The sequence below is a fragment of the Sciurus vulgaris genome, assembly GCF_902686455.1.
Source record: "Sciurus vulgaris genome assembly, chromosome: 11".
NCBI classification, from domain to species: domain Eukaryota; kingdom Metazoa; phylum Chordata; class Mammalia; order Rodentia; family Sciuridae; genus Sciurus; species Sciurus vulgaris.
Window position 1 is genome coordinate 66,359,156 of NC_136472.1, and position 24,618 is coordinate 66,383,773.

Sequence of the window (24,618 nt, forward strand, 5' to 3'; positions counted from 1 at the left end):
TTTATAGGGCCTATACTTCTGGTTCTGATAATGAACAAGATTGACTGAGCCACATACCCTGGCCAGCAGAGATAGTATCATTTATCAACCACTCCACACCAGTAGATTCTTACTTAAGAACTCTCATATGATGGTCTATTATTCCCCTGCACCCCCATTTTGAGCAAAGTACTAGCAGTAATACCGAATGGAAGCTCAAAGTTCCCCGTACTTAACCTCTTGCACTGTGAGTACCTACAGGTAGCAGAGGAATAAAATGGCAATAAGATACCCTTCCTTGGGTGGGAAGCCTCAAGTGACTCCCCTACCAGCCTAAGAATAGGCTGCTTGGGCTAATTGCCATAGATAACAAATTGGTGGTCTTCCTATGTCATGCAAAAAGTCCTCCAAGTGAGGTTACTTTGTTCCTCCTAGAACCAACCATGGTGGGCATTTTCTTTCCAGTTCAGGCCTTGGACCAAGTAAGTGTGAATGGTGCCCGGCTGTGGAAGCCATGCCTAGCTTTGGCTGGCATGTGAACTGGATGCCGTATGAAACAAATTAACAGTTGGATAGTGAGTGATTCTGTGGGGTAAGAAGAGAAAGGAGAATGCAAAACAGAAAACAGTTCGACATCTCTAAACTCTTCTTGAAGACTGAATATTATAGAATCATCTGTAGCCTTCCGATTTTAGGAATATAGTCAAAGAATATAATTTGGAAAATGCACAAAGAGATAAGTGCATCAATGTTCATTAAAGCTTTATTTATAAATTTTAAAAAATCAAAATCCCAGAAAAACCTAAATTTTCATGAGCACGAAACAATTATTTAAAATTTTGCTTAAATGTATAGAGAAACTATTTGCACACTTTTAAAATGCTGACATTTTAGATAAATCATATTTTTTTCTGTTAAGGATGTTATAAGAGTAGAAAAAGCTGGAATCAAAAAATAAAGGGATCATAATGGTTCTTTGGCTAGCAGAACTAGAACCGATTTTATATTCAAGAAAAATGTTTTAAGCAGGAGAATACGGGTATCTGAGATATAGTTTTGGAGATCACTGTGGTTATTGTGAAGAATGCATTGTAAAGAATAGAAGCCAGGGAGGCTATTACAGTGGGTAGATCAGAAAAAACTGTTTTCACTACTAAGAGGGTAGGGAGAAATGGACAGATTTCATGTGTAAGTAGGAAGTGGGGACCACAGTACTCAAAGTGTATGAAATACATACAGTTTCTTGCTGTCGTTCTAGGTGCTGAAGACATAGCAGAGAAAAAAGCAGATAAAGTTCTTGTCCTGTCCATTCAGGTAGTATGGTGGACATTGGGTGCTGGCTGATCATCAAATTTTCATGGATTTTGATAGCCAGTTTTTAAAAGTCAGCCTTTATTAAAAAGTTAAAATTAACCACATTTTATTAGAACTGAAGAATACTTTTTAAAATTCATCACTTCCTAATTAATTTACATTTTACCATTACCTATGCCCTGAGGTTCTTCACATTGATTGTGCTGTGGTAGAAATATCATACAGTGGTCTATTGCTGCACATCTCTTTCCAACTCCATGTTTGGTATTGTTTATTAGCTTGCTTAGCTGTGGTAGGAGTATTTACACTACAGAAGCCAGTAAATGTTAAAAATCAGGGCATTTCCCCCTCTAGAGAGAAGCTGTTGAATATTTACCAGCATATTCCGTCACAGGTTTAGGAACACAACCAGGAATCAGATAGCTAGAGTTTAAATTGAGGCTCTACCACTTGCTAACAATGTAATTTGGCTAAGATACCAAATATTGGTTCCCTCTGTTTGTGCTGCTATAACAAAATCCCTGAGATGGATGATTTATAAAGGACAGAAATTTCTTCCTCAGTTTTAGAGGCTGGGAAGTCCAAGATTAAGGTGTCAGTAGATTTGGTATCTGGGGGAACAGAAGAGTGAAAGAGAACCCACATCACCAAGCCCTTTTTGTAGTGGCATTACCACTTAATAGCTCCTATTATGCCCTACCTTCCAACACTATTACATTGGAGATTAAGCTTCCAGCACATGAATTTGGAGGGACAAATATTCAAACCATAGCAAGTACTACGTATATTTATTAAAATGAAATATTCCATATGAATTGCTTAGCACAGTGACAGACACACACAGGTGCCCAATAGATGTGAGCAAATAAATCATTATTCATTCATAAAGAAACATAATAGGCTATTTAGAAGAACCATTATAGACTGAACAAGAGAAAGATATTTGGAGGAATCATTTGGGAGCAGCGAATTCTTTAGGCTGCCTGAAGCTTACCCCTAAACCCTCCACCTGGGAGTCTCTGCTCTGAAGTACACAGCCACAGGCATCAGGTCCAGAACATCCAGCATTCCCATGGGGTCCAGGAAAAATGACTAAGGTGAGAAAACTCAGATCAACAGCAGGGCAGGTGGGACATAGCTATGCCAAAAGACAGTGGATCAATGTCCAACCTAAACATGGCTCATTTCAGTAGCAGGAGGAGGTTCTGTCCATGAAGATATTTGCAGGCCCACATTTATATATCCCCTGGGGGGAAGTCAGAAAAGCTATTGGTTAGGAGAATTGAAAATCCTACCCAGAAAAAGTGAGATAGTTGAATTTCTCTGGGCTTGAATTCCCAAGGAAATCAAGCAAGAGATTGAGGTCCCTTGAGCAGCAGATGGTCACAGAGGAAGGGAAAGGATCATAGAAGTGGGGCATGCCACTAAGGTCACTTAGGTAGGGCTGAGGGGAGTGAGAAAGGAAGACTGTAAAGGGCTAATTTCAGGGAGGAAAAACCCTGGGCTCTAGCCTTCATCAAAGCATGGGCATGCACTGGTTCCTGAGGCCTCCAGGGGGCATCAGTCCTGAATGTGGACAAGCTTCTCAGTCCAGGTCAGAAGGCTAAGAGGACTCAAAACAAGCAGAAGCTGCCTCCTCCAGTGAGGCGTCCAGAAGCAAGGCCTGCCATAACTTGGGTACCCTGAGGGGTGCTGCCTTGTACCCTGTGACCAGCACCAGGGTGGCCAACATATCCACACAGTCCTCTACCTTTCAGCTCCTACATGGAATTTGAGCTTCAATCTGGGCTGCCTATGTGCAGAAGTCTCTATTGACCAGCTCCCTGGAGGCTCTGATAATGTTTCTAAGCCATCCTGGGGTAGATGAATGGCTTAGGAAACAACAGTGAAAAGGGGCTGTAAAGCATTTTTCTTGGCTAGAGTGATTCAAGGGTGCTGTGAAAGACACCAGAGACCAACCTGAAAAACTGTCATCCCAGTATATGTGCTGTTTCTCCTCAAAGAGCCCAGCTAGGCCAGCTGGAGACTGATCCCTGGACCAGCAAGTCAGTAATAGGACAACTGAAGACTTTTCTGGAGAGTGTTCATGACTTGAGGTGAAAGCTTCTATCACCCCAGGCAGGCTCAGCAAAGCCTGTAGTCAGACTCTGGCAGCTGAAAATAAACTGAGGAGATTGATGATGGAGGGTCACTGAGTGCTCAGGAGGCAGATTCCCCCAGGAAGATTATACAAAGTTTCAGAGATTGTGAGGGAAAGAAAAAGTGAGGGGGAGTCTAGAAGTAGCAGGTCCCAGTGCCCAATGCCCAGCATCTGGGGTGGAGCGTGTCCAGTCAGAGATACCCTGCAACAGAGAGAAGGTGGATGTCAGATATCAGCCATTGGAGCTATGCCATTGCCTCTCAAGGAACCCAGCATTGTCCACTGATCTATGAAGAGATGGTGTTAATGGCACTTTTTCATTTGTAATTCAGAAGACATTGAGCCTGATCACAAAGGGCTGGTGGCATGTTCCAGAAATCTTTCTTTTTCTATTGGGAGGAAACTTTGCAGAGTAGATAAAGGATCTCAGAGCTGGGGGTGAATCTCAGTGACAGAGTATGTGCTTAGCATGTTCAAGGCCTAGGTTCAATCCCCAGCACCAAAAAGGGAGGGAGGGGGGATCTCAGACTTTTGCTAAGGTTGTATAGGGGTCTGTGAGGGGGTTTGGAATACTCTGAGAAGAATTAGGACCTTTTCAGGCTTAACTAGAGAACAGGGACCCCTTAAGCTCAGCCTGGCTCAGTTGATTCTACCCACAATTCTCTGCTGACAGCAACCAATCTCAGATGGAAATGAGGCAAGCTCATTTCCCAGGAAAGTCCCAGAGGGTAGTGAGGATAGCAGGTACTAGGGATGGCAGGTGAGATCCCAGGAAGGAGAAGGATGGGAGACTGGGAAACTGGAGAGAAACAGGACTATCAGAGAAAGGGCAGTGACTAGGGCCACTGTGATCACTAGATTTCAATATGCCATTTATCATAACACAGAATTACTAATATTCTGCCTACCCCAGAAGAAAGAAAATTGTTAGAAATTTGGCTGTAACTCTAGCAACACTAATCAGCACTCAATATGCATTTATTCCATTCATTTAATGATCAACTATTATATACCATTTTAGCTGGCAGGAATTTAATGGTAAATAAGACTTGTCAAAAAACAAAAATAGGACTGGGGGTGTGAATTAGTGGTAGAGTGCTTTTCTAGCATGCATGCGCCCTGGGTTCAATACCCAGCACTGCAAATATAAAACAAAAACAAACAACCAACAAAAAGCAACCGAATGAGTAGACATATGAAATCATTTCAAGTTTCAGTAAGCATTATGAAGGAAACAAGCAAGTCTGAAATGGCTTGATAATGTGGTCAAGAAAGACTTTATTGAGAAGGCAGCATTTAAGAAGAAATCATCTGTAAATATTGTGAAACCCCAGTTACAGTTCTGTTTGTTCCGTGATGGGTAAATAAAGCATTTCCCCACCTAAGTGGAAACTACCCAGAGAGAATAATTATGAGTAATGGTAGTGCCTTTTGGATGCAAGACACCTCCTCTTCCCACCCTGTTACTGTCAGTTCTTCCCTGCCAGGCAATTTTTACAATGATCTTTGCCGGCAGGCATTGAAGCTGGGCATGGGGCTTGGACATTTGGCAGTGATGAATTTTTATTGCCCCCTAAATCATTAGTCTAGGGATAAAGCTGAGAAGGGTTAGGGATACCAAAGAAAAGCCCCTGATAGAGCTTGGAAAAAGTTGTAGGTCTGAGTATTTTAAAGTATGTTTGTCTCTGTGTGCCAGCCTATGTGAGTATCAGTCTCTTTAATTGCCTTAGGGCTTTAGTTGAATAGAACTTGACACTTTCCTACACGAAGCTATTACTTCCCTCCTCATCTCTCTTCCCCCACAGTAGACATAAACTCAACCATGGAAAGGTGATCCTCAATCTACCTCCTTCCCTGACTTAATGGTACCTAGACTTATACCAGTATAATGGAGCCACAGCTGGATGTCAACGGGGAAGTGGGGGGAGCAGCTAGTCTCTGCTGAAAATTTGCTGAAGGGGGCAGGGTGTACTGCCGGGAAAAGGGAGTCTTGGACTCAGATATCTGTTCAGACCCTGACCTTATTTGCAGTGATGTAATTAGCCAATATTAGCATAGGCCTGGGAGACAGCTCATTCCCAGTAGTAGGGTTGGAAGTGGGGGTGGTGCTGCTGCCAACTCTATATAAGGAGTTTAACCCAGTGCCCAGTGCTGTCCTGTGGCCTTTCCAGCTCAACATGGCTAGGGTACTAGAAGTACCAGTTGCACTGGGGATTTTGGTCTTGTGCTGGTCTCTGGTCATTGCCAACCCACTTCCTTCGTGAGTAAACTAGGGACTAGGGGTGGAAAATTGGAATCTGGGCTTGAGTAAGTTAGGGCCAGTTTTTAGGCCTTGGTCAAGAGCCCAGGGAGACAAAATGGTTCCATTGGATCCAGACTTCTATCTGTGTTCTCTTTAGGACTAGTGCCCATGGGACTGTCGCTGAAGGTGAGAGCGGAACCAAGCCAGACCCAGGTGTGATCCGTGAGACCCCAGCTCCTTAACTCCGTCCATCTGTCTTGTTTATCTTTGCATTTTATCATCTTACTGTTTTGTTTTGTTTTGTTTTAACTTTGCCATCCCCCTACCTCCACCCCAGAACACTGCTTGGATGGCTGGAGCTTTGATGCTACTACCTTGGATGACAATGGGACCATGCTTTTTTTTAAAGGTAGGAGGGGCTGTAGTTAGAGCATGTGGTACCTCAGACTTAGTCTGCCTTTGTAGAGGCTATTTCTACCTGTGGAAGGGCTGAGGAATTATCTGAGAGTATCACCAACAACATCCCCATAACAATCTCAGTAGGCCAAATATTTGTTCTGGGTCCCTCAATGAGTGTGGGTTTTTCAGGGGAGATCGTGTGGAAGAGTCACAAATTCATCCCGGAGTTAATCTCAGAGAGGTGGAAAAATTCCACCACCTCTGTGGATGCTGCATTCCGCCGCAGTGACAACAGTGTCTTCCTGATTAAGGTACTGCTGGGCCAATGTGAGGGATGGGTCAGAAAGGGTTGGAATTGACACCAGCGACCTCCTTCAAGTGGTCCTGGCATGGAGCCTGTCTTAGTCCATTTTCTGCTGCTATAAAAGAATATCTGAGACTAGTTTTCTTTAATGAACAGAAATATATTTAGCTCATGCTTCTGGATTCTGGAAAGTCCAAGACTATGGTGCTGGCATCTGATGAGGGAATTCCGTTTGTATCATAGCATGGTGAAAAGGCAGGAGGGCAGAAAGGTCTGAACTTGCTTTTACAACAACCCATCTTTGTGATAACTCACTCCCATTATCATGTTAATGTGATGACATTAATCCATTCATGAGGGCAGAGCTCTGATGCCCTGATGACCTAATCACCTCTTACTAGGCATCACCTCCCAACATTGTTGCACTGGGGATGGGGTTTCTGACATCTGAACTTTGGGGGACATATTCAAACTACAGCAGAGCCCATACTATTAGATACCAGTGTTCCTCCCTGTGTGTTTTCTTTTCTCCCAAAAAAAGCCCAGGCTAAGGGAATATGTGTGTACATGGGCCTGAAAGGCACAACCTCCAGTCACTATTCTTCAGTCCTGGTCTTAAGTTCTTGCCAGCTCTGCTACACCTAACACTGTTGGCTATCCTTTCCTTAATGTGGTTTCTTTCCTTGGTTTTCATGATCCTGTGTCAGCTCATCTTTATATGGTGGGGCAGGTCATTCCCAATGCAATGGTACCTGCTTAAGGGAGCAAGTAAAGGATGAAATACAGACTATCATGCTCACCAAGTCCTGTGCCCTGGTCAGAACTGTGTGTGCTCAGAGAGCCACCTTCTCCTTACTTGCCAAAGGTGCCTACCTTTGTGACCCTGACTGCCTCTTTTCCCTCTATTCTCAGGTTTCCCATCCTCGGCCAATTGCCAGGTGTTACTTGGGAATCTACTCCTAGAACCTCTCATACACCCTCCTTGGCTGATCCCAACTATTGCCTTGTTCTCAGGACTCTTCATGCTGTGGACACCAGATCTGGATCTTCCCCTAACACCCCCTCAGCTATTTCTTAACCAATTTCCTGGCATAAATCTCTGCCTTTGGTGTTCCGTAGGCACCCTCAAATTCAGCATCTTCTGGATTTATCATCTTCCTTACAGACCAACCTTTCCTTTTCATTCAGCAAAGGTACCATCATGTGCCTGGTTATTATAAGTCAGATGTACATGGGTTTCATGAACTTGACCCTTGGTTTCTCCTCCCTTGTCATGTTCACTGTGTGCCAGCCATAGGAGATCACATAAAGTTTTTTGAACTTCTTCATGTTTGGACTCTGCTTGCTGCTCCCTCTGCTGGTAACACTCTTTCTTCATTTGTCCATCTGGAAAATTCCTGCTTATTTTTCAACTCAAGCCAAATGCTTCATCTCTGCTGTGAAGCCTTCCAGGACATATATAGTCAGACTTAGGCCTTCCCTTATGTTCAAGATATACTTTACATGCTTTCCACGTTAGTGGCTACCTGGCTAGGATTGTAGTAATTGTTTCTGCTTTTGAACAGTGAACTTCTTGAATTCAAAGATAAGATTGTTATCCCTTGACTTCCAGTGCCTCTGGCATTTAATGGTCATTCAGTAACTGGTTCTTGAATGAATGCATAAGTAAATGAACAAATAAATATAGGAGTGGATGGGTGACTGCAGGATCACTATTTGTGGTTGTATTTGCCCGAACTGATAAGTGTTATGAGTAAGTGTGGCCCAGGAGTTAACTGGTTATACTTAGTGAGTGAGGTGTGTGTGTGTGTGTGTGTGTGTGTGATAGTAATACCAACTGATTTGCACAGAGGTTATGTATTGTGCAAGGAGCAATAGATTGTTTTCCACAGATGGATTGAAAATGTGTGGTTCTGCAGGAGGATATCATATAAGTGCAATAGATAAAAAATGCTGTGTCTGAATACCAACAGTATCTGAGAATGCACAGTTAAAAAGAGAGTGCTTTTGGATGCAGGGGAACAAAGTCTGGGTGTATCCTCCTGAAAAGAAGGAGAGAGGATATCCAAAGTTGCTCCAAGATGAATTTCCTGGAATCCCATCCCCACTGGATGCAGCTGTGGAATGTCACCGTGGAGAGTGCCAAGATGAAGGGATCCTTTTCTTCAAAGGTCAGTCCAGATTGGAATCCAAGGACCTGGAGCACTGGTCAGATGATGGTGTAGTGGTACTTATAGTGATGATGGTGGTGGAACCACTATAGGGATTTATAAAAAAGGAAAGTAGAAAAGCCAATTATGATCTAAAGGTTAAGCAGGGAAGGGAGAGGAACTCATTCTGTTGAAGATAACTAGGCATAATTCTGCTAAAATTCCTTCATTGTTCTCCATGACCACAGAACAAATCCATGCTCTTTAGTCTTATGTCTAAGATTCTCTAAACCCTTTGAACCTCCAGCTTTGACTCTTCTCATACCCTTCTCTTGAATAGTAAATTTGAGAAACTCTGTGCTATTCCCTGTACTTTGAGTTTGCTTCTCACTTTAGGCTTTTACTGGTTTCTGGAGTTCTATCTCCCTGTCTTGTCTGACTTGTAGCTCCTACTTCAGATTTCAGTTTCTTGCCTTCCCTGAGAAGTTTTCTTTGACTCTATTGCTGAGCTGATTGTGTGTACCTTGCTGCTGAATTTTGTCCTATCTTTCTCACCTGTCTCCTGCTGGGCTGTGAGCTCTCTGTGGCCAGTACCATATCTGGCCCTCCCTGGGCCCCAATGAAAACACAAAGGAGGACATAACCCAGCCTCACCAAATGCTTGTTGATCTATTGGACAAAGGTAACCGCGAGTGGTTCTGGGACTTGACTACGGGAAACAAAAAGGAGCGTTTCTGGCCAGCTGTGGGGAACTGCACAGCTGCCCTGCGGTGGCTTGGACGCTACTACTGCTTCCAGGGTAACCAGTTTTTGCGCTTCAACCCTGTCACGGGAGAGGTGCCTCCGAGATACCCTCTGGATGCCCGAGACTACTTCATGTCCTGCCCTGGCAGAGGTGAGAAAGCTCCAGCCCCAGGGACCTGCTAGAATTCATCCACCTTCCCTGAACTTGTGGACCACATGTGCCCCAGCTCCTACCTTAACTCTGTGCTATAACACCTTGGCCTTAGAGATGTTCTAAGTATAGAATGTGACTCATTATTCCCTGCCTAACCCCATTGCCATTCTGACTCTTCCCATTGTCCAGCCATCTCTTCCACCTCAGATGCCACTCTGACCTTTGGTCTCCCTTTCTGTTCTCCTCCTATTTTTTCCTCTAGGTCATGGTCTTAGACACAGAAATGGAACTGCCCACAGGAATGGCACCCACCATGGCCTTGAGTACACACGCTGTAGCCCAGATCTAGTCTTATCTGCCTTGATATCTGACAACCATGGTGCCACCTATGCCTTTAGTGGTAAGAGATTCCCCAACTCCCCCATCTCTGTCTTCCCATCTCTTTTGGTTGTACCTGTCCTCTTTGAGGCTTTTCCTCAATTTTCATCACTTGACCTCACTTTGTCCTCTCTTTCCCCACCCTAGCATGTTCTTTTCCATCCTCATCTCCTTTGATGCATATTTTTCAACCTTGTCTCTCATTGCCACTAATTTTATCCAGTTGTTAACTTCTCAATAAGCAGGCATCTACTCCCATGTCCAGGCCCTCTGTGGACCTCTCTGGACCCCAAGGACTCCTTATGGCTTCCTTGCCCCATGTCCTGCTGAGCCCTCTGACTTTCTTTATTTTATAGACTTCCTTGTGTCTCTGTGTCTCCTTGTATCCTTTTATTTTTGCATATCTTTTTGAGTACGCTATTTTCCCCAGAATTGATCATTAGGGGCCCATCTTTCCCCAGGTACCTAGTTCATATTTCAGGCTTCTGAGATCAGCATCACCTTGGGATGAGATGTTATCATTGCTGAGAACCAGTCAAGAAATTTTAGATATCCTAGCCCTTTATGAGGAGACTTCAAGGAGTTTTCTCCTCTGAGTGTCCAAAGGAAACACATATCCCTTGACTTATGACATCAATTGGTAAAAGCCATCTATTGATACCTGGAGATGTTCTGGGATTAGTTAGGCAGGGAATAGTGAGTCACGTTCTATACTTAGAACATCTCTAAGAGAGAGAATGAACAACTACATTATACTCAACCTGAGATATATGTATGAACAGATATAAAAGTAGGATAAGTGATGAAAACAGAAAAGTGCAAATTCCTTTTTTTTTTTTTTTTGCTTCTCCTGGACAAATCTGATCATTCATGACTACCGTGTTCCATTAAAAAATGCACAGCCACAAAGAGAGCATATCCCCTCAACAGGAATGCACACTGTAATGAGAACACAGGATTAGAATGAAACACACGTGTAATAGTGACAATACAGAACTAAATTGAGGATGTGTGCCAAGTAAGAACATGCAAGTATCAGGATGAGCAGATATGGTGAGAGTGTGGGAGGACATGTAGACAAAGGGGTGGGAGGGGTGGGGGAGGAGGGCTTGAGAAAACAGGGCCCTAGGAGTCACACAGAAATAGAGAGAGAACACTCAGCCACGGAAAGATCATGGCTATGAAGAGAATGCTGCTGAACTCCTAAATGAAAAATATCATATATGTTCTATATGTTCCATAGCTGAGAGAGCACATGGCCATGGAGAGAACACCATTAATATTAGAAATACCCAGCTGAGGTGAGAGAACACACTGTCTTAGTGAAAACATCTGTGTGACCTATCTACTCAGCATGGGCCTAGTTATCTCCCTTCTCTCTAAATGTTTCTTTTCTCTGTCTAATAGTTTCCTATTCTCTCTCACAACTTTGGCTTGCACAAGGAGAATCATGTCTTCTCTGCCATTTCTATTTCATGATCTTTCAGCCTTGGATCCAACTGACAACTCCTTTAATTGTTGTCTTTGTTTGGTTGATTTCTTGAGAGGGGTTCTGAATGGCCCGACCCCATATTTTCATACCACACCACATTCAAATGGCTGCAGGCCAACCTACATATTGGCTGCAGATGTTTTGGGGACTAATCATTTTTTTCCTCTGCACAAAGAGCAGCATACCTCTGGTTCTCAAAATAGGGGCCCTGAGGGCTGGGGATGTAGCTCAGTGATAGAGTTCTTGCCTAGCATGCACAAGGTCCTAGGTTTGATTTCCAGTCTCCAAACCCATGCCCCCTTTCCTCAGTACAAACAAAACAAAACAAAACAAAAACAAAAGTTAAGGCTCTGAGCAGGGTAATTCCAGCAGAAGGGAAAGATAGATATAGTAATCACCACTACAAACTCAGTTCACAGCTATAAAGCAAGAATACCAGGTATTTACTTAACAAATATTTATTGAGCCCCTGAGAGTCAATGGGCATTGTTCGAGGCACTGGGATACAAGAGTTAACAAAGAAGACAAGAAATCTGCCCTCATAAAGCCACTAGAGGGAGAGGACTATAAGAAAGAAGGAACTAGAATGCTTTCACATAGTAGTAAGATCTATTAAAAAAGCCAAGCAATGGCACAGGCCTGTAATCCCAGAAGCTTGGGACACTGAGGCAGGAGGATGGCAAGTTCAAAGCCAGCCTTAGCAACTTAGCGAAACCCTGTCTCTAAATAAAATATTAAAAGGGCTGGGGATGTTGCTCAGTGGTTAAGTGCCCCTGGGTTCAATCCAAAATACTATTAAAAAAAAAAAAAAAAGAATCTGTGAAAAAAATTAGGGAATTAATGGGATAGAGGTGAGGAAAATGAGGGGCATCTCTTTGGAAGAGACAAGTTTTAAGTTGATTTGTCAGTTATGAAAAGTAATTAGCCACACAAAACTCTGGAAGGAACCCATTTTAGAGAGCATGAACAGCATATACTTGGAGTAATCAAAAACACAGTGAAGGAGCAGGTAGGTGACTTGAAAAAGATGGAGACAGGGACCAAATTACACAGGACTAGTAAGGATTTTCAACTGTAAAAGAAAGCCAAGAGAAGGTCTTGAACAGGGCTGCAATATGTTCTGACATTTTTTAAAAGACAATCCTGGCTTCTTGTGGACCATTAGCAATGCAAATATGATTGTGTAAGGAAGGAATCCAGGTTGTTATTCCTACAGCTGTCCCAGCTGGAAGTGATAACAGCTTAGACTAGCATGATAGCTGTAAAGGTGGTGAGGGGTCATCTTATATTTTGGGGAAGAGTTTACAGCATCAGCTGGTAGGTGGGATAGTGGTCAGAGTCAGGAGGGAAAAACAGAAATTTCAAGAATAACTCAGCTTTTGGAGACTGGAAAATCGAATGGCTGGTGGTTTCTTTTTCTAAAATTGGGAAACACTACAGAGAAAGAGAGTTTTGTGTTTGTACATATTAGGTTCATTAGGCATCAAATAAACATGTCAAGTAGGCAATTGAGTTTGAGCCTGAAGTTCAAAGGAGACATCAATCAGAACTGAAGAGAACTGTTTGGAAGTCCTCAGCATGTCATTTAAAGCTCCAGGACTAGTTGAGATCAACCAGAGAGTGAGGGTGTATAGAGAGAAGAGGCCCAAACGAGGACTCCATCATATCAGGATGAAGAGAAGAAGAATCAAAGAGGTAAGAGGAACGCTGAGAGAGTCTGGTACCACGGGAGCCAAGGTCCAAAAAATATATTTAAAGAAGGGATTAGTAAGCAGTCAGATGCTGCTGACAGATAGTCAGGTGAAGTCAAAGAATCAACCATTAGATATGGAAAATGGGAGAATACTTGGCAAGAACTATTTCAGTGGAGAAGGAGACACTAGCATAATTGAAGAGGGCTGAGCAAAAAGGGTGAATGGAAGCCTAGATAATTTCTTTAACAAGTTGTTGTGAAAGATGGAGAAGAAAAATGGGTACTATCCTGGCTACTCCCTCATTCTCTTGCCACCTCACAGGGATCAGAAAAGACTGCCAGGATTTATTTCCTGTATTTCTAGGATGTATTTTCCACTTAGTGGAAGTTTGTAGTGGTCCTTCCCTTTTAACTTCTGGCCCTTATATCTCATTACCTGCAACCACATCTCTGTACATACACACCTGAGATGTTCAGATAGCCCCCACCAACCCCCACAATGTAGCCCTACATGGAAACTTGACTACTGTTTCCCTTGCTTGCCTCTTTGTGATATCTTTTTTTATTTTTTATGTTTTCTTTTTCAGCCCTGGGGATCAAACCCAGGGCTTCATGCATGTGAGGGAAGCATTTTACCATTGAGCGACATCCCAGCCCTGTGCTTGCCTCTGCTGACTGCATTTCCAATGGGGCCACAATTCCTAACCTTACTAAGTCTTAACTCCATTTCTCCTTTCACCTGACCTCTCACTTCTTGCCTGTGGAGGAGTTCTATCCCTCTCATGACTCCTTCCTGCATCTGTCATTAGCCTTTTTGCTGCTTGGGCTTTTCCTGCCAACACTGGAGCTACTTTTGATACCCCACAGGGTCCCACTACTGGCGTCTGGACACCAGCCGGGATGGGTGGCACAGCTGGCCCATTGCTCATCAGTGGCCCCAGGGTCCTTCGACTGTGGATGCTGCCTTTTCCTGGGAGGATAAACTCTATCTGATCCAGGTGTGTTTTGGGAGACAGGTTGAGGTGGAAACTTGGATAAAAATATCCAGCTCTATTTTGATTACTGTCCTTTGTCTTCCAGGGTACCCATGTGTATGTCTTCCTGACAAAGGGTGGCTATCCCCTAGTGAGTGGTTATCCAAAGCGGTTAGAAAAGGAGCTTGGGAGCCCTCATGGAATGAGCCTTGAGTCTGTGGATGCAGCCTTTACCTGTCCTGGGTCTTCTCGGCTCTACATCACTGCAGGTGAGGGGCTTCTGGTTCCTAAAAGTTGACTCATTTTGCTGCCTCCATGGCATAGCATCCTGCCAGGGCATAAGAAGAGCTAAGTCAGCATCCCCATGACATGGAAGCCATGTTACGTTTGGTATCTTCTTTCTAGGACGGCAGCTGTGGTGGCTGGACCTGAAGTCAGGAGCTCAAGCCACGTGGACAGAGCTTCCTTGGCCACATGATAAGGTTGATGGAGCCCTATGTATAGAAAAGTCCCTTGGCCCCAACTCGTGTTCTGCCAATGGTCCTGGCTTGTACCTCATCCATGGTCCCAATTTGTACTGCTACAGTGATGTGGAGAAACTTAGTGCAACCAAGGTCCTTCCCCAGCCCCAGAGAATGAGCAGCCTCCTGGGCTGCAGTCACTTAGGAGCCTTCTGACAAAAGTCTGGCTCAACCCCATCTCCCACTTTCCTCCCAATAAAGCCAGATTGCCTCTTCACTTGAATCATGGGGCCTCATTGTGGAACACTCTTCTTTCTTTGAGTTGTAAAGTTACTACTTTCTCTTTTGAGATTTTTAAACTCAAACAAAATTATAGGAAGCAGAGAGGGAAAAGCTAAGGGATGAACCTGCATCGATAATTCTTAAGTCCAGAGTACAAACTGGCTTTTTCCAGACTATCTATACATAGCAAGAAAAAGAGAGCATGCTGAGTTTGCACAAGAAAGAGGCAGAGCTAGGATTCTGACCCAACCTGCTGAAAACTGACCACAGATTGGTCCCAAGGCATCAGGAACCATGCGATCTGGAGAGCTATAAATGTGCAAAGTGGATTAGTTCACAATAACCATGTGGGGTCTCCTATCTGGGGACCCTCAAATTGCAATTTCCAGGTGGTTTAGGCAGAAAACATAAGATGAGATTTTGGTTATCATGAGTTAGGCATAACAAGTGGTATGAAGTTGAAGTAGGAAAACAAAGACACTAGCTATGTGTCAGTGAAGTGAGGTGAAGTGAAGTGAAGTGAAGTGAAGTGAAGTGAAGTGAAGTGAAGTGAAGTGAAGAGAGGAGAGAGAGAGTGGTTCAGCGACCTGGCACCATGAAACACATTTGCAGAACACAGCCTCAGGGGATCTTCTGGAGCCTCGGGAGCTCTGCTGGCAGAGAGTATCCAACATACCCCTTCAGTCTCCTGGTTATCTGCACCACTTAGGCCAGCACCTGTCAAGTTGCATAGAAAGTAGAGTGCTTGGTTCTTTTCTGGTCACGAACTGACCAAAGCATTGTTTCCAAATTTCCCAACAACTATTTAGGGACCAGGCCCAGACTATAGGCAACTGGGTCTCAAGTGAGGTTCTTTTCCTTTTTTACCTTTTAAACTCAGCTGAGATTGGAGGTTAGTTTGTTTTAGTCTCAAGAATTAGCCTGACAACTATAATGCACCAATAAAAAACACAAGAAGAAAAGAAATAGCCTGAGACTCTAGCAGGGCACCTTTACCCTGAGCTTCTGTGTTTTAGCCTCAATTACCTCTTCTTTAAAATGGGTGTAATACAGTCCACCTTCCAGTGACAAGTTCATTCTTTGGATTTATTCAGGAAGAAACCCTGCCAGTAGACCCAGACTATGTCCCAGGACTTCATCTAAGTTAGAGCCAGCCCTCTTGACCTGATAGCCCTTTGTTTTTGAGACTTTGATGGATAGAATAGAAGACTGGCAAGTTCTGATAGCCATGATATCCTCTCAGATTCATATTCCATGACTAATAAGCTTCCCTATATCCTTCACTTACTCCTTGGTTAATAATCTTCTCTACCTCTTTACATCCAGCTTTAATTAAGAGCAGGCTGTTCTCCTTTCCCTGTCATCATCCCAGTGGATGGGAAGCTGTGTTAACATTGGCAGCACTTCCAAACACATTGTTACCATTTTCTTCCCCCTTTCTATGCAGGTTAAATTTCTTCCCCTTTGATATCACACATTATCTCTACCATCCTTTTTTGTTTGATTTTTGTTTTTATGTACCAGAAGTTGAACCTAGGGGCATTGTACCACTGGGCTACATCCCCAACTCTTTTCACTTCTTATTCTGACACAGGGTCTCACTAAGTTTCTGAGGGTCTTGCTAAGTTGGCTAGGTTGGCCTTGAACTTGGAATCCTCCTGTCTTGGCCTACTGAGTACTGGGATTATAGACACATGCTATCTCTTTACCATTTTTTCGGACATCCTCTACCAACCTCTATGTCCTCTTAGTTGCTGAAAATTTTGCAGACTGAAGTACTTCCTTAGCCTCCCAATTACTATGACAAATTCTGACTCTTATCACTCAAAATAGTTTCAAATGTAAACAAATTCCTTATATTCCAGCACACCACTGGTAAGCACGAACTCCTTATCTTTCTGCTTCCTTCCTACCTTTCTGCTCTTGAACTTAGTTACTCTCGGTTTTCCATTCCCTAAAAGATATATTTTCTCTGCCCAAATTGAACACCAAGTCATTTGAAAAACTATTTTTTTTTTTTTTTTTTTTGTACTGGGGATTGAACTCAGGGCCACTTGACCAGTCCTATTTTGTATTTTAATTAGAGACAGGGTCTCACTGAGTTGCTTAGCACCTCACTTTTTCTGAGGCTGGATTTGAACTCAAGATCCTCCTCCCTCAGCCTCCTGAGCCGCTAGGATTACAGGTGTGTACCCCTGAGCCCTGATGAACAACTTTCTTAACAATACTTTTTACTTCTCTTCTCTTCCCCACTTTAACTTTTTATTCAGCTATTTAAAAAAAAGAAAAAGTTCAAAAAAAAAAAAATGGGAAACAACAACAGCAGAGCAACATGGTGCACGTCTGTAATCCCAGGTACTGGAGAGGCTGAGGCAGCAGGATTCCAAGTTTGAGGCCATTTTCAGCATTACAGTGAAAGTCTGCCTCAAAAAATAAAAAGTGCTGGAGATGGTAGCTCAGTGTAGATCACCCTGGGTTCAATTCTCAGTACCATTACAACAGCAAAACCTGAATCCAATATAGGTCAGAGAGTCAAGCATATCTGACTACTTTTTTTTTTGGTACCAAGAATTAAACCCAGGGCACTCAACCACTGAGCCACATCCCAGCCCTTTTTAAAAAAAATATTTATTTAGAGAAGGGTCTTCCTGAGTTGTTTAGGGCCTCAGGAAGTTGCTGAGGCTGACTTTGAACTCACAGTCCTCCTGCCTCAGCCTCCCAAATCACTGGGATTACAGGCATGTGCCTCTGTGCCTGGCTTCTTTCTTTTTTTCTTTCTTTTCTTTCTGACTAATAATTTATTGCGAAGCTATGTCTATTTCAAGAACAGATCTTGAATGTTAGACATAGGTTATCCCTTCCTTTTCCTATTTTGTTTAAAGCATGTCTGACTTCTAATCCCAGCTAAGCCTCTTACTAACTTTGTAGATTTGAGATACTTACTGAACTTCTTGAGCTCCGTGTGTGTATACACACGTGTGCATATACATGCCCTGGATGTATATGCAAAATAGGAATGTATATTTCCTCAGTCATTTTTCAATAGGGATAAAGAAATCACTCTAGAATTTGAATTCCAAGTAGAGAAGGATTTAATGCAAGGAGATGATTACAAAGTGATAGGGAGGTTTGGACACATAAGAATGAAAGCATGATTACCTTGAGATCAGGAAGCTACTACCAATCCTGATTTACAGGAGCCAAAGGAAGAAAAGTTATTGCCCAAAGATCCAGAAGCTGGAGCCTACGAATCTGCACTAGCTTGTATTGCTGATGCTGCTGGGACTGTCTCCACTTTTGCTGGGCAGGAACTGCTGCAGCTGATGTTGCCAGTAGCACTGCCAGAAACAGAGGGCTTTCCCCTTCTTCCCACCTTCAGACTTCACTGGAACCAAGCTGACAAGGGAGTGTGGGAACTGTGGCTTTCAGATTCCCAGCCCTGGTGATCCAGGGGAGATCACAGAGGAGTGGATGTGTGAACGAGCACCAACAGGGAATATCTGCCACTTGCTCATACTCTTCAAAACACTTAGTTTCAAGTGATGAGACACAAATTGCTGTAAGCCAGAAGATGATTTATTGACTTATATAACTAAAAAATCTCCGGGCAGCTTTTGACTTCAGGCAGAGGTAAATGTAAATATTAGATTGATACTATAAGACATCCATCTGTCTCTTTCTAGTTCTGAGTTTTACTTTCTTTGAGTTAGTTTCATTCTCAGGAAAGCTGATTCTTCTATGGCGAGATGGCTACCAGGTTTTCATTCTACCAACTCTGCCGCCTGATAGGTCAGGGGAATTCCTGGATCTGATTTTCACTGGCTCAGAGTTAGTTATATGCCCATCTCTAATTGACCCCTTTGACCCTGATACGAACAAATCAGTGAAGTGGGTCTTGGGACTAGTATCCCACATGAACTAAAAGTGGGAGGATTTGGGTCTCTACAGAAAGCTGATCTGCTCTTGCCAAGGGGGAATGGATGACGGGTAAATAACAATGGTGTCAACAACAGATGTTTATGACAGGATATTACTCGTCTTGTGAAGTTTTTCTTGTTCTCCATACAGTCTTCCTTCCTTTCCTCAGCTGAAGACTTTGAAAATAGTGATATTATTAGCCATGAAACACCTCAGCCCCCCTGCTCCTGCCCTTTAAGTTATCCTACATACCCTCCTTATCCTCGCCCCTGTCCCTTCAGACTATAAAATTACGGACTCTGCCTCCCATCTTTTTATTTTATTATTTTATTATTTTGCCTTGCTAGGAATCAAACCCAGGGTCTGGTGCACACTAGGGCAAGCACTCTACCACTCAGCTAAATCCCCACTCCTCTTTACTTAAAAAAAAATATTTTTAGTTGTAAATGAACACAATACCTTTATTTTGTTTATTTACTTTTTTTTTTTTTTTTTTTTTTTTTTAATGTGGGGCTGAGGACCTAAACCAGTGCCTCACATATGCTAGGCAAGATTTTACCACTGAGCCACAAACCCAGCCTACTCCTCTTTATTTTTAAATTGATCTTCTCCACTGGTATCTTTTGCTAGTTTATATCCTTGTCCAAGTTTCTATTACTTTTAAAAACGATTACAAAAACAGAATTTTTTAAATCTGAAAGAGGAACTTCATTTGATTTTTAATTTCTTTTGTTATAAGAAAGTTTTCTTTTTCAATTTCTTTTTTTGTTGTTCTGATTGGTTATGCATGACAGTAGAATGCATTTTCACAAATTGTACACAAATGGAGCATAACTTTTCATTTCTCTGGCTGTACATGGTGCTGACTCACACCAGTAGTGTAATCATGCATGTATGTAGGGTAGTAATGTCTGTCTCACTCTACCGTCCTTCACGTTCCCACTGCCCCACCCCTCCCTTCACTCCCCTCTACATGATGCAAAGATCCTTCATTCTTCCCTCCTCACGCCTCACTATGGATCAGCATCCGCTTATCAGAGAAAGCATTCAGCTTTTGGTTTTTTGCGGGGAATTGGCTTATTTCATTTAGCATGATATTCTCTGTTCCATCCATTTACCTGCAAATGCCATAATTTCATTCTTCTTTAAGGCTGAATAATATTTCATCATATACATATATACCATATCTTTTTTATCCATTCTTCTGTTAAAGGGCATCTAGGTTGGTTCCATAGTTTAGCTATTGCGAATTGAGCTGCTATGAGTACTGATACAGCTGTGTTTAACCATAGTATGCTGATTTTAAGTCCTTTGAATATAAACTGAGGAGTAGGATAGCTGGGTCAAATGGTGGACCCATTCCAAGTTTTCTTAGGAATCTCCATACTGCTTTCCATAGTGGTAGCACCACCAGCCAAAAAATGAGGGTACCTTTTCCCCCCAATCCTTGCCAACACTTATCATTGTTGTATTCTTGATAATTTTCATTCTGACTAGGGTGAGATGAAATATTAGAATAGTTTTGATTTGCATTTCTCTAATTGCTATAGATGATGAACATTTTTTCATACAGTTGTTGATTGATTGTATTTTTTTTTCTTCTGTTAAGTGTCTGTTCAATTCCTTAGCCCATTTATTGATTGGCTTGGGTTTTTTTTTTGTTTTGTTTTTGGTTTTTTTTTTTTTTTTTTTTGTGTGTGTGTGTGTGTGTGTGTGTGTGTGTGCGTGTGTGTGTGTTAAGTTTTTTGAGTTCTTGATATATCCTGGGGATTGGTGCTCTATCTGAAGTGTGTGTGGTAAGAATTTTCCCAATCTGTAGGCTCTCTCTTCACGTTATTGATTGTTTCCTTTGCTAAGAAGTTTTTTAGTTTGAATCCATCCCACTCATTGATTGTAAATTTTACTTCTTGCACTTTAGGAGTCTTATTAAGACCATCAGGTCCTAAGCTGACATGATGAAGATTTGGGCCTACTTTTTCTTCTATTAGATGCAGGGTCTCTGTTCTAATGCTAATGTCTTTGATCCACTTTGAGTTGATTTTTGTGCAGGGTGAGAGACAGAGGTTTAATTTCATTTTGTTACATAAGGGTTTCCAGTTTTCCCAGAACCATTTGTTGAATAGGCTATCTTTTCTCCAATGTATGTTTTTGGTGCCTTTGTCTAATAGGAGATAACTGTATTTATGTGGGTTTGTTTCTGTGTCCTCTATTCTGTACCATTGGTCTACCTCTCTATTTTGTTGCCAATACCATGCCATTTTTGTTACTATAGCTCTGTAGTATAAAGGTCTGGTAGTGTGATACCTCCTGCATCACTCTTCTTGCTAAGGATTGCTTTGGCTATCTTTGGGTCTCTTATTTTTCAAAATGAATTTCCCTATTGCTTTTTCTAGTTCCATGAAGAATACCACTGGGATTTTAATAGGAATTGCATTGAATCTGTATAACACTTTTGGTAGTATGGCCAATTTGACATATTAATTGTGCCCATCCAAGAACAAGGGAGATCTTTCCATCTTCTAAGATCTTCTTTAATTTCTTTCTTTAGTATTCTGTAGTTGTCACTGTAGAGGTCTTTCACCTCTTTTGTTTGATTGATTCCCAAGTATTTCATTTTTTGAGGTTCAATTTCTTTTTTAATAAGTTACTTTATTCACAAATAATAATTACTACATTTATGAGATACAATGTGATGTTTTGATATATGTATATAGTATGGAATTATTAAATCAGGATTGTTAATATATTGCTCACCTCACTTACCTATCTTTTCTTATGGTAAGGCATTTGAAATTTACCCTCTTAATTATTTTGAAAGAGATAATACATTATCTTTGACAAGTCTCCCAGATGTGTATTAGATATCAATATTTATCCCTTCTTTCTCTCTGGAACTTTGTATCCTTTGATCAACAATATCCATTCTCTCTTTTCCCACCCCCTGTCCCAGTCCTTGGTGAGTATCATTCTACCATGTACTTCTCTGAATTCATCTTTATTATATTTCACATATAAATGAGATTATGTGGTATTTGTCTTTCTGTGCCTTATTTCACTCAGTATCATGTCTTTCATGTTTATCCATTTTGCCACAAATGACAGGATTCTCCTTTTTAGAAAATTGAAGAGTATTCTATTGTTTATATATATTACATTTCTTTTATTATTGATCAGTAGATGGACACTTTGATTCTATATCTTTGGCTATTGTATAATGCTGTTAATAACATGAAATAGCAGTTCCCTTTGATAAACTGATTTTAGTTCCTTTGAATATTTATTCACTATTAGGATTGCTGGATTGTAGGGTAGTACTATTTTTAGGTTTTTTTTTTTTTTTTTTTTTTTTTGTCAGTGCTGGAGATTGAACTGAGGGGTACTTTACCACTGAGCTATATCTGCAGGCCTTTTCATTTTTTATTTTGAGACAGAGTCTCGCTAAATTGCAGAGGCTGGCCTCAAACTTGCAATCCTTCTCTTCAGCCCTTCCTTGTCACTGGGATTAGCAGGTATGTGCCATTACAGATCTGGTTCTATTTTTGTTTTTTTTGAGGAAGTTTCATACCACAAAAACAGAATCTTTAATCTCACGTCACTTCTCAGCTACTGTCTGTTCTTTCTTCCAAATTTCTCAAATGGAGGTTGTATACTTACTTATTCTACTTTATCATTTTTATGTGCTCAATTCATCCCACTGTGGCTTCTTCCTCCATTTTCTGCTGATACTGACTGATCAAATAGTGGGGATCCATGATGTCAATGTTGCCAATTCAAAGAATACTCTTTATTTTTTTTACTTTTTAATATATATATATATATTTTTAGTTGTAAATGGACATAATACCTTTATTTTTTATTTATTTATTTTTATGCAGTGCTGAGGATCAAACTCAGTACCTCATACATGGTGGGCAAGTGGTCCACCACTGAGCTACAATCCCAGCCCCCAAAGAATACATTTTTTCCTGGAACTTATGGGAAATCTGCATTTGATGCTGTTGATCACTTATTTTTCCCTGAAAGTTTTTCTTTCCCTTGGATTTCCCCCATAACCCTACTCTCTCCTGATTCTTCTCTTACCCTTCTATTTCTTCTCACTTTCCTTCCTAACCTTCTCTCTTTTGTAGGCTCCCTAAGTGTTGACATTTCCATAGTTCAGCCCTCCATCCTTTTCTCTTCTCCTCGTATGTGTTGTTCTGGGTATGTTTTAGAATAGTCCTATTGAAGGATGTTGAGGAAGTTCTGGTCAGGCCTTAAATTTGGCTTCCAAATTCCACTTCCGGTAGTACCTGGGAAGATTTTACTCCTCATAGATTTTCCAAATAAAAACTACTACCCAGAATGAAGGATTTTAAAGATAAACTATAAGAAAAAATACAATATAAAAATATTTCTATGTAATGGAGGATAAAGCTACTTTTGCTCTAGAACTCTTTACAGTTAATAGAGATGAAAATTCTGATCTTTCACATAGGCAGTTGCTTTGCCAACTGCCTGCTAATGTTAATTGGCTGGCTTACCAAATCAAATAATATAAAGCTATTACTCTTAGGGACACTTAGTAAATATTGGTAGGGATTCTCTGTAGGCTCCCCAGATGGCAAGAAGTACATACAAGAGATTGAGTCAAACTGGCTTTTATAATAGATGTACTCTCCAGATAACTCGTAGTCCATTAATCCATAAATGGATCTTATCAAATCTTTGTGGGGTTGTTTTGGTTTTGTTTTGTGTTTTGTTTTTGTGGAGCTAGGGACCTTATACATGTTAGGCAAGTGCTCTACCACTGAGCTACATATACCTCAGGCCTGTTTATTTTTTATTTTAAGATGGGGTCTCACTAAATTATACAAACTGACCTGGAATTTGTGTGATCTTCCTACCCCAGCCTCCCCAGTTGCTGAGATTACAGGTGTGTGCCACCTTACCCCACATCTTATCACCTCCTAAATATCTCACCTGATATCTCACCTCTTTATACCTCACAATAGGGATTAAATTTGAAAGTGAATTTTGGTGGGGACTTGAGATCATAGTAACACTCATATTTGCCTTCCTGTGCTTCTCCTGCTATTTGGAATAATTTTCTCTTATCCTGCCTGATCATCCCTTTCCCTCACTAATTTCTGTAAATTCTATCTCCTGAATATTTATTAAACCTGTGCAGTTTTATCCATCTCTACTCTTACTACTACAGTGCAAATCATCATCATCATCCTGTGAAAGCCTCCCAAAAATTCCAGAACCAAATTAAGCTCAAATAAAGCCCTATACATCTCCTTCGAGATATTCATCACAATTTTTGTTACATGCTTAATGTCTCTTTCCTCCATTAAATTTCAAGCTGTATGAGGGCAGAAACTCTTATCTCCTTTCTTTAGGTATTTTTAGTACCAAGGACAGTGCCTCATACATAATAATGATTTGTTGGAAGAGATGAATGAATGAATGAATGAATGGGAACACCTTTCTTCTCCTGAGTAACCTTACTCATTTTTTTCAAGGACTCAGATTAGAGGTCATCTCCTCCAGGTGGGTTGCAGTTAAATCTGATTCATGGATTCCCATGCCCTGGTTTGGGATCTGGTACATGGTTCACATATCACAGGTGAGTCAGTTATAATAAACTAATAAGCTTTTGACCATGAATTGATAATTGTTGAAAGTAAGTGATGGGTATATGATTATACTGTTCTATTTTTGTATATATTTGAAAACTTTTATAATAAAAAGTTAAAATATTTATATTCACCTCAAGTCAAGTGACAACCTTGAAGCTTATGGCGTGGGCAAGCCAAAGATGGTGGTGCTCATTGGGAAGGATGAAGTGAAAGCTGCACCCAGATTGAGGTGTGTGTGTGTGTGTGTGTGTGTGTGTGTGTGTGTGTTGGGGAGGGTTCTTTTTCACCTTAGTGAAACTCCTTAGAAGACTAATAAGAGGAGACGATTTGGATATCTTTACTTTTAGATGCATCTCCAATCAGTTGTTCAGTA

At 41.5% G+C, this 24,618-nt stretch overlaps 1 protein-coding gene across 1 annotated transcript; it reads left to right on the forward strand.

Annotated features, from left to right (window-relative positions):
* The first annotated feature begins 5,534 nt into the window (after window positions 1–5,534).
* Window positions 5,535–14,707, forward strand: HPX (hemopexin). Its single transcript, XM_079103758.1, has 10 exons — window positions 5,535–5,693; window positions 5,833–5,888; window positions 6,013–6,084; window positions 6,264–6,385; window positions 8,396–8,549; window positions 9,211–9,423; window positions 9,689–9,826; window positions 13,857–13,987; window positions 14,070–14,232; window positions 14,369–14,707. Exons 1-10 carry the CDS (start codon window positions 5,611–5,613, stop codon window positions 14,638–14,640), a joined length of 1,404 nt encoding a protein of 467 aa, XP_078959884.1. The 5' UTR covers window positions 5,535–5,610; the 3' UTR covers window positions 14,641–14,707.
* Window positions 14,708–24,618: the final 9,911 nt, after the last annotated feature.